General features: G+C 41.0%; 1 protein-coding gene across 1 annotated transcript; it reads left to right on the forward strand.

Annotated features, from left to right (window-relative positions):
* The first annotated feature begins 9757 nt into the window (after window positions 1-9757).
* Window positions 9758-11011, forward strand: LOC140898704 (testis-specific serine/threonine-protein kinase 2-like). Its single transcript, XM_073312906.1, has one exon. The coding sequence runs from the start codon at window positions 9826-9828 to the stop codon at window positions 10918-10920; it is 1095 nt and encodes a 364-aa protein (XP_073169007.1). The 5' UTR covers window positions 9758-9825; the 3' UTR covers window positions 10921-11011.
* Window positions 11012-11013: the final 2 nt, after the last annotated feature.

The raw sequence follows: 11013 nt of genomic DNA on the forward strand, positions 1-11013 counted from the left end.
ACTGAGGACTATGCCAGGGTTAGCCAGGACCTGCACTCAGCTTGGACTTTTGGTTCTTAAGTACTGTCATCCCTCATGCTGGCAACTTCTCCCTCTCACAAAAGCAGCTTACGCTGTGCCCAAAACAATTATGCTAAGTATCAGATCCTCTCCAGCATTCCTTTGACTTCCCCAGAGATCGACCTGATTGCAACCTACATATTAACGTAGCACTTACATGGCACTTTACATCTTCTGAGAGCTTGTACAGATGTTAATTCATTTGCACAACATCCCTGTGCAGCAGCCAAACAAAATCACCCTCACTTTGCAGGTGGGTCAGCTGAGGCATGGATACCTGAAGGTAATCACCCTGGGTCACACAGCAAGTCACTGGCAGAGGTGAGATTAGAAATCAGGTTTGCCTGGCTCCTAATCCCAAATACAAGACACTAGCTCAAAATGCCTTTAGCTCCAGGGGCAGCCCACCACAGAACTAGTCTATTGAACAGATTTCTCTCTGGTTACCGAACCTGGCTCTGTAGAAATGTTGGCACAGTTGGGGAACAGCATTCTGTTCCTCTCTGACTCCCTTGTCATGTGTGATATTGACAACCACACCTTTGTATTAATGTAGATCTTATCTGGTCTATCCTGCAGTGAGCTGCTTCAGGCCTCTGTATCCACTGGCTCTTTGCTCATCTTCGCTGGAACATGTTTTACATCTACACACAGCCCCTTGGCAGTCATTATTCAGGGAGTTGCTAATGGCCCTAGCTTAGTCAATGACTCCCAGCCCCTATTTCAGTTCCTCTGCAGAGACTAAGGTTTAGAAGATGAATGATTACTTTGAGATGAACACAGAGAAAACAGAACCATTGCTGATCATCCCTTCCCAGCACCGCTGGTCACTGTCGTCTCCTAAGAGATCTAAACTGTGTAATATTGGAGGCACCTGGGAGGCCTCCCATTGATCAGGCAGTAAAGAAATGAAGGTTCATTACCTGTAACTGGAGTTCTTTGAGATGGTCTTTGTGCATTCACACACCTGGGAGGCGCTGGCGGGTCCACTTCAGACAGTGGAACCTTTTCATAGCAGTGGCCATTGGAATGCTCACATGACCCTCCCCTCTCCATTCCTGAACGTTCGGAGGGTGAAGCTATAAAGGCGGGGTAGGAGTGGAGTCCTCTGATGCATCAATTCCTTCCACCACCTCCTCCAAGTCAAGTTCTATGAGGACTTAAAGGAAGAGATGAAGATGGGCTGGAAGTGTGACTATGCAGAGTCTAGCTCCAAGAAGTCCAGATACAGGTAAGGCCAGGTCTACGCTACAGCTCCATATTGGTAGAACTGTGTCACTCAGGGGTGAGAAAAGTCCACACTGCTGAATGACGTAGTTGTACCAACCCCCCCCCCCCCCCCGACAGTGCTATGTCTCCAACATAGCTACCGCCTCTTGGGGAGGAGGATTAGCTATGGGGGTAGGAGAAGCTCTCCTGTTGGCATAGGAGCATCTACACTAAAGCGCTACAGTGGCACTGTGCACAAAGAGAAGCCTAAGTAACCTTCATTTCTTCAAGTATCTGCTGCATATTCCCACTCCTGGGGTAGTTTGGCAAAAGGTACCCCATAAATGGCAAGTGAGATTCAGAGTTCTACTGACTAGGAATTGAAGTAGAGCTCTACCAAACTGAGCAGCTGATGTAGATTCTAGCTGTAGGGAGTAGTGCTTTGTAAATGTACGTACAGAGCTCCAAGCAACAACCCTACAGATTTCCGCAATAGCAATACATCTAAACCATGCTATGGTGAAGGTAGCCATTGCTCTGATAGAGTGTGACCTAACGCCTATGCAGGGTGGAGTAGATGCTAGTTTACACTTTCCTCTGTGCACTAACTGACACTAGACAACATCTGTGAAGCGACAGCATGACCTTTATGTCTGCATGTGAAATAAAGAGACTAGAAAACTTACAAAATCCTTGACTTCTGTTTAAATCTGTTTGTCCAGTTTTAGAAATGTTATTCCATGAGATAAAATGAACAAGGACATGCTTATAATGTTGCTTCTAAAATACATTCTATTTGCTGGAGAATAAAAACGCTCTCTTAACAGCCAAAGAACACAGCTTTGACTCACCTGTGTGAGCATGAAATCTAAGGGGAAATACTGGCAGCTTTATCGCTTGGTTAACGTGAAAATCACATACCACTTTGGGGAGGAATCTAGGGTTAGGGTACATCACCATCTTATCCTTGTGAAAGATGGTGAATGGAAGCTCAGCCATGAAGGCACAGAGGTTACTCAGGCCCCTGGCAATTTGCCACTGTAATTCCAAGCGCTACCAATGAAAACACTGTTCTACTGATTGAATCCATCTTCTTTCTCTCCCTATCAGAAAGTCTGGAGGGTGATTGTCCTCCTCTGGATCTTTGGACAGCTACTGCCACAACCAGAGAGCTAAGGTAAGGTGCATGTGAATGAATGAAAACCCTTTGTAGGATAAATGATATCATGTGTCAGTATTTTTTGATGTAGCCTGACATGATGGAAGAGTAGACCACACTGCTTTCACAGGATGCAGTAGTCCACGGAAGGGTAATCTTATTCTTGATGGAAGAACCAGAATGGAAGGTTTCTTGCAGAGTGATCAGTGTCATCACCCTACAGTTCTAGAACTTATGGACAGAAAAACATCCTCAGAAGGAGAGGAAGCCAAAGCAACCCCAACATTTGCAACTGGGGGAAGATTCAGCATCAAGTTCTGGCTCCAACTCTTGATATTCTTCCTGAGCTGCAGGCCACTCGTCTTCTTCTGATGTAGCGTGACGGACTAGGATTGGAGAATGCTCCCTGAAAGCAAGTGACATTGACAGAACTGGGAATCTTGAAACTTTTCTGGACCCCTAGTAGGGCAGGGGTTCCTACACTGATGAGAACGTGGATTATTTCTGTAGTGCCTAGGTGAAAGCTAATAGGGCCATCGAGGCCAGGGAAGTACCTGCCAATCATGACAGTTTGTTGAACTGTTGGCTGCATGACTGGTGTGAAGCTGAAGGGTCTGGTTTTGTGGAACATTGGACCCTATTCAAGTGGAAGAGGGGTCTGTATGAACAGGACAACCTGCATCTCACACTTAGTGGGGGATAATCTTGGTTGGAGGCCAGCTGGAGCAGCCAGGAGGACATTAAACTAGCAACACACAGGGAGGGAGCTAAGAAGGCAAACATAGTACAAACTCAAATGCAGCTTGTCACAAAAAAATTGAACCTATGTGGCACAGAATGCGGAAAGAAGAAAATTTTCTATTGCTTATATAGCAATGCTAGGAGGTCTGGGGGCCAAGCAAGAGGAATTGGAATTCTCAGGGATGAAGAGAAAATTGATCTATTTTGACTTTCTTGAAACCTGGTTGGATAATTCACATGATTGGAATATTAAAATTAGTGGTTAAAAGCTGCCTAGGAAGAGTAGGGGGTAAGAGAGATGTACACTCTACATTAGAGACTTCATCACCTGTTTAGAGCTGTTGATGAGTCAGAATTACAGGATCTTGAATGCTAACAAAGCCCAGGAGATAGTACTAGTGGGAGTCCATCATAGATCATTGAATCAAAACTAGAGAATAGGATGTGAGACTCCTTAAGTACCTGTCTGCACTGTATGGAGAGAAAAATTGTGTTATGGGGGTTGTCAATTTGGGAGACACAGGCTGGAGGGCTACTTAAGGCAGAAGTGAAACATCATATATAATTTTAAAACACAAAAGGTACTGTGCCCAACATGAGGTAACCGTTTTGGACCTCTTTATGACTGAGCAAGATGAATTAATCACTAAAAGAAGTTGTTGGTTGCCTAGGAATGAGTGATCCTAACCTGATTCCATTCAATACAGGCACACACAGGACAGTCCCAACCAGTAATAAATATACTTGGTGCTTCAAAATGAACAATTCCCAGATATGAGCAAAATTATGAGCAGAACTGATTGGGAGAAAAAAATTGGACTGAAAAACATGAATGAAAATGAACATAAGAACAGTCATACGGGGTCAGACCAAAGGTTCATCTAAGCCTAGTATCCTGTCTTCTGACAGTGGCTAATACCAGGTCCCCCAAAGGAAATGAACAGAACAGGTAATCATCAAGTGAGCCATACCCGGCCACCCATTCCCACCTTCTGGCAAACATAGGCTAGGGATACCATCCTTGTCCATCCTGGCTAATAGCCATTGATGGACCTATCCTCCATGAACTTATCTAGTTCTTTTTTGAACCCTGTTAGTGTCTTGGCCTTCACAACATCCTCTTGCAAGGAGTTCCACTGTGCGTTGTGTGAAAAAATACTTCCTTTTATTTGTTTTAAACCTGCTGCCTATTAATTTCATTTGGTGACCCCTAGTTCTTGTGTTATGAGGAGTAAACAACACTTCCTTATTTACTTTCTCTACACCAGTCATGAGTTCATAGATCTCAATCATATCTCCCCCTTAGTCGTCTCTTTTCCAAGCTGAAAAGTCCCAGTCTTATTAATATCTCTTCATATGGCAGCCGTTCTATACCCCTAATAATTTTTGTTGCCTTTTTCTGAACCTTTTCCAATTCCAATACATCTTTTGAAATGGGACAACCACCTCTGCACTCAGTATTCAAGATGCGGGCATACCATGGTTCTATACGGAGGCAATATGATATTTTCTGTCTTATTTATCCCTTTCCTAATGATTCCCAACACGGTCAGCTTTTTTGACAGCTGCTGCACATTGCATAGGTGTTTTCAGAGAACTATCCACAATGACTCCAAGATCTCTCTCTAGTGATAACCGTTAAGTTAGACCCCATCATTTGATATGTATAGTTGGGATGATGTTTTCTAATGTGTATTACTTTGCATTTATCAACATTGAATTTAATCTGCCATGTTGTTGCCCAGTCACCAGTTTTGTGAGATCCCCTTGTAGCTCTTCGCAGTCTGCTTTGAACTTATCTTGAGTAGTTTTGTGTCCTCTGCAAATTTTGCCACCTCATTGTTTACCCCTTTTTCCAGATCATTTATGAAGATGTTGAATAGAACTGGTCACAGTACAGAGCCCTGGGGGACACCACTATTTACCTTTCTCTAGTCTGAAAACTGACCCTTTATTCCTACTTTGTTTCCTATCTTTTAACCAGTTACTGATCCATGAGAGGACCTTCCCTCTATGACAGCTTAATGGGGAGTTCTTTAAGTAGGGTTTATTAGATGGCCAAAAAGCCACAATCAAGAAATAGGACAACTTTAGCTAAAAGCACATCTTGGTTCAGTGGCAAAGTGAAAGCAGCAATTAGAAATAAAAAAGCAACCTATAACAAATGGAAAAAAGGAGAAATAGCCATCCCTATAAATTAGAAGTTATGAAGTGTAGAAAATTGGTATGGGAAGCTAAAGATATCAGAGAAAAATCTATGGCTGGTGGGGCTAGAGACAGTAAGGCGTTCTTTAAGTTATTAGGAAATAAATAAATCCTAGAAAAGGTATAGGCCCGTTACTAGGTGGAAATGGTAAAATTATTAGTAATGATGCAGAAATGTTCACAAAATATTTCTGTTCTGTATTTGGAAAGAAGCAGGATGATGGGCTTGTACCACGTAAGGATGATGAGGTGCTTTCCAGTCTATTAGTAACCGAGGATGTTAAACATCATCTACTATGGATAAACACTTTGAAATCAGCCAGCTTGGATAATTTACACTTAAGAGTCCTATAAGAGTTGGCTGAAGAGATCTCTGTCCCACTGACAATTTTTAATAAATCTTGGAATAGTTGGGGAAATTCTAGCAGACAGGAAGACTGCTAATGTGCCAATATGCAACAAGGGCAAGCAGATGACCTAGTTAGACTGACATGAATCCCTGGCAAGAGTGGGAAGCTGCTATAGGATTCAACTGATAAAGAACTAAATGACAGGAATATATTGAATTCCAGTCCACAGGGTTTTATGGAAAATAGGTCTTGTCAAACAAACCTGAGTTCATTCTTTCAGAAGATTATAAGTTTGGTTGATATAGGCAATGGTGTAAATGTAATAGACTTGGGCTTTAATAAGGCATTTGACTTAGTACCACACAGCATTCTGATTTAAAAAATAGCACTAAACAATGAGCACACATTAAGGGGACTAAAAAACACCTGAGAGGGCTTTAATGGGGAATCATCAACAGATGGAGGGAGTTCTGAGTGGGATCCAGCAGAGGTCCAACGTTATTCAACATTTTCATTAATGATCTGGAAGTCGATACAAAATCACTGCTGATCAGATTTTCAGCTGACACAAAGATTGGTGCAATGGCAAATAAAGATGAGGATAGGACAATCATACAGAGAGAGCTGGGAACCTTCCAACAAACTGCATTTTAATACAGCCAAATGCAAAGTTACGCATCCAGGAACAAGGAATGAAGGCCATACCCACAGAACAGAGGACTGTATCTTGGAAAGCAGTGACTCTGAAGAAGATTTAAGGGACACAGTGGACAAGCAACTCAGCATGAACTCCCAGGAGAATACTGTGGCAAAAAGGGCTAGTGCAATCGTTGGACATATAAACGGGAGTAGTGAGTAGGAAGGTGATTTTTCCTCTGTATATGGCATTGGTAAGACTGATACTGGAATACTGCACTTAGTGCTCGTGTCCATATTTTTTAAAGGATTTGGAAAAATTGGGGAGGGTGCAGAAAAGAGCCACAAAAATTAGCTGAGGGCTGGAAAAAATGCCATACAGGGAGATACTTAAGAGCTCATTCTGTTTAGCTCAGTAAAAAGAAGATTAAGAGGTGATTTGATTTCAGATAATAAGTATGTTCACATGAAGAACACACCAGATACTAAAAGGTTCTGTGATCTAGCAGAGAAAGGCATAACAAAAACCAATGGCCAGAAGCTGAAGCCAGACAAATTCAAATTAGAAATAAAGCACAAATGTTTAACCGTGAGGGGGATTAAGCACTGGTATGAACTACCAAAGGGAGAGGTAGAGCCTTAATTTCTTGAGGTCTTCAAATGAAGACTGGATGCCTTCTGGAAGATATGCTTTAGCCATACAAAAGTTGTTAGGTTCAATATAGAGTTGAACTGGGTGAGATGCAATGGCCTCTGATTTTATGGTTCCGGCTGGCCTTAAAAATCGATGAATCTCTGAATTGTTAAACAGTTAATTCATGAACATGACACCAACAGGTACTCATCATGGACCTTTCTAGTGATCTGAAGATATGTAATATTAACCGTAAATAATATTTATAATCTTCACCTTTAATGTCAGATTCACCAATATCCTCCGGCTGCTTTCTGCCACTCTGGAGCAATACAAAGTAACCAGTGTGTACTGGGCAGGTTAAACTGGGTTTACAGTTGCTCTGCATCTCCAGAGGAGCCCAAAGCTCCTCTGGAGCCCCAAGCAGTTGGAGTGTAGTGGGGAGTATGGCTTGTACTTTGTTTGAGCTATCCAGAATATTTTTCCACATTTCATTCATATATTATACATTGCATGTATATTTCCAAGATATGAAACTGGAATTTGACTCTCTAGATCGCAGACGCCTTAAAACAATAGAACTATATCATGCACATTAGCTGTACAGAAAAGTTTGTGGTTAGTTGAATTGTCTTTTATATCATAGTGGTTCCAATAAAGAGCATCATGAGCTGCCCCATCTATATAATGACAAATTAGACATAACACTTATTAATAACTTAGCTCACTTACAACTTAAGTTCTTCAAATATAGCCTATGAGGTTTCAATACTTTTTAATGAGATGGACATTTTAAGAGTATGTTACTCTATTAATATTGTCCAGGACAAAGAATAATAAAAGTACTACAGTTCTTAAACAACCCATTTTAAAATTCATTTTCATTCAAACAATTTAAAGGATTTACTTGTAAATTCTCGGAAAACTTATTCTGTCCACAAAGCATAAGTGCTGTAATTTTGAGGCTATATTCTTCTTACATAAACTGGCTGAATCCCTGCTTTAAGGGCAAAACTCAACTTTCAGTATGGAACCACAACCAGTGGCTCCATGTAAACACATATAAGTGTGTATGTTTATGAGACATATATAGGGCTTCTGATTTTTAGTTTTAACTGAAAAACACCCCCAATATAAAACAAAAAGCAGTGTTTATCCCAAAGAACACCAGAAATTGTTACTTGTACCCAAGGGCTTGTCTACATGGAGCAGTAGAAGGGACTTCTAGGGTGTGATCTCTAAAACACGCTAACATGCTGCATCTTACTTGGTCCATGTAGACCCTACTTGTATGCACTAGGGGTTCCCTAGTGCACTTTAACTTAGTGCAGTTTGAAACAGTACTACAGTCATTAGTATATTACTGTAATAAGTAAGGAATAAAATCTACATTATTCATTACAATATATACAAAGAGAAAGCCCCAATTTTTGGACAAAACTCAAATTGCTAAAAATAACCTCCCCAAAGTGAAATTAATACACCCCCACCCAAAAAAAAAACAAAAAAAAACCCAGAAGCCCCAGATAAAAGGGTGTGGAAGCATGTACACACAATTTAGCTTCTAGAGGAAAGTTTTCTTTTGGAATTTAAACATTCTGCTGCGGTGCTGGACACTCATGACACAATCCGATTGAGCTCTGACATATATGCCAGACAGTGCCACTAATGCATCTAGTTCGGATTGTCCTACGGGAGTAAAATGCAAAAAAAAAAACCAAACAAACAAACAAACATGGCCATTGTTAAATTAGAGTAGATTATTAAAACTGAACATTTAAAAGCAGTGGTAGGAAGCAAAGTAAAGATTGGTTTGATGTATTAAATTTGAAAAGCCCAAAGCTTCAAGCCTTTGAATAATTACAATTTCTCCTGACTGTGCTCTACTTATTTCAGAAGAGGTTTTAGAGTATTTTCTGAACCGGTGATTTTCCTTAGTTTTTATGCTACAGCAAATAGAATGTATTTTAGAAGCAACATTATAACCATATCCTTGTTCATTTTATCTCATGGAACAACATTTCTAAAACTGGACAAAAACAGATTTAAAAGAGAAAGCTGTTCCCTAGAGTTGTGTGTGTTTGCTGTTCTGTAGACTCCCGTTGTGTTCATTTTACTTTCATAAGACACACACAAAAAGAAAAGGAGGACTTGTGGCACCTTAGAGACTAACCAATTTATTAGAGCATAAGCTTTCGTGAGCTACAGCTCACTTCTTCAGATGCAAACCAATTTATTAGAGCATAAGCTTTCGTGAGCCACAAGTCCTCCTTTTCTTTTTGCGAATACAGACTAACACGGCTGTTACACAAAAAGAAGTATCCTATAACTGAAACCAATCAGTTCTCTTAGCCAAGCTATGATCAAAATACAAAATGGAGTAGCAGGCTAAGAAGCATACATAAGTATCAAAGCACAGGAATCAAATACTTTCCATAGCCAAAGAATGGAAAAAACACTTCAATTATTTCTCTTCTCCTCTTGTGAGAGTGAATGGAATAATCATTTTACCAGGATGTTACAGTACAAAAACAAGGCGACAGTGCTTGTGGATGATGTGCTGGAATGTTGCTTTGGTTTTTGGCTTCCAGTTGCTTTTCAGTAGGTCTGACAAAGGCATTTAAATTCACTAACCCCTAGTAACAGCAGCTCTGATTTGTGACATCATAGCCCCACATCATACATTAAACAATGCTGAAGATTCTACAACATCTAACTCAAGAGAAGCAGGGCATCTCAGATGGCCACCATGGAATATATAACAACAGGCTTCTGGCATACGTGATGCACAGTCAACTTCAACTTATGAATCACTTGTTGCCTCTGGCACCATGGATGATGTTGCAGTCCTTAAAAAGAGAGGCTACATCATGGGGGGAAATTTGGGAGAAGGGTCTTATGCTAAAGTAAAATCTGCCTACTCCGATCGACTGAAATTTGATGTAGCAGTAAAGATCATAGACCGGAAAAAAGCTCCTCATGACTTCCTGGAAAGATTTCTCCCCAGAGAAATAGAGATTTTAGCAAAAGTGAATCACTGCTCCGTGGTCAAAACCTATGAGATTTTTGAGACCTCTGATGGCAAAGTCTACATTGTGATGGAGCTGGGTACAAAAGGAGACTTACTGGAGTTCATCAAGAGCAAAGGGGCTTTGACTGAAGATGTAGCTCGCAAGATGTTTCGCCAGCTGTCTTCTGCCATCAAGTACTGCCACGATTTGGATATTGTCCACAGGGATTTGAAATGTGAGAACCTCCTTCTAGACAAAGACTTTAATATCAAACTGTCAGACTTTGGCTTTTCCAGACGACTGACTCGAGATGAAAATGGCAAAGTTATTCTCAGTAAAACCTTCTGTGGTTCTGCTGCGTATGCAGCCCCTGAAGTGTTACAAGGCATTCCCTATCAGCCTAAGATTTATGACATATGGAGTCTGGGTGTTATTTTGTATATAATGGTCTGTGGATCAATGCCATATGACGACTCAAACATTAGAAAAATGCTAAAGATTCAGAAAGAACACAGAGTGCACTTTCCCAGGTCTAAAAACTTGACAGTTGAATGCAAAGATCTTATTTACCGCATGCTGCAGCCAGACGTGGCTCGGAGGTTGCACATAGATGAGATTTTAAATCATATTTGGATGCATACTCCAAAATCCAGAGTTCCTTCAGCAACTTCATTTGTAAAAGAGGGAGAGTGTTCTCGGAATCTTGGCAAGTTAAAGTCAGAGCACAAACAGGAAATAGAACCCCCGGAGGAATCTCAGCCAGATAGACCAGATTACAAAACGGAGTTTAAAGCAGTACCCAGATTGGAGGCAGTACCGGAAGCAGAGGATGCCGTTCCCGAAGAAGAGCAAGAGGAAGTTAATGACCTTACAGATGAAATGCAAAGAACAGGGATCAAAAATGGTGATGACTAAAGAATAGCCACCTGCAAGAGTCGTTTGCATGGCATCAGCACAACTAATGAATAAGACGATGAAGTTAGTTTTGAAAAACAAGAGCCCGGAACA

Source organism: Lepidochelys kempii, chromosome 15, assembly GCF_965140265.1.
Source record: "Lepidochelys kempii isolate rLepKem1 chromosome 15, rLepKem1.hap2, whole genome shotgun sequence".
NCBI classification, from domain to species: domain Eukaryota; kingdom Metazoa; phylum Chordata; order Testudines; family Cheloniidae; genus Lepidochelys; species Lepidochelys kempii.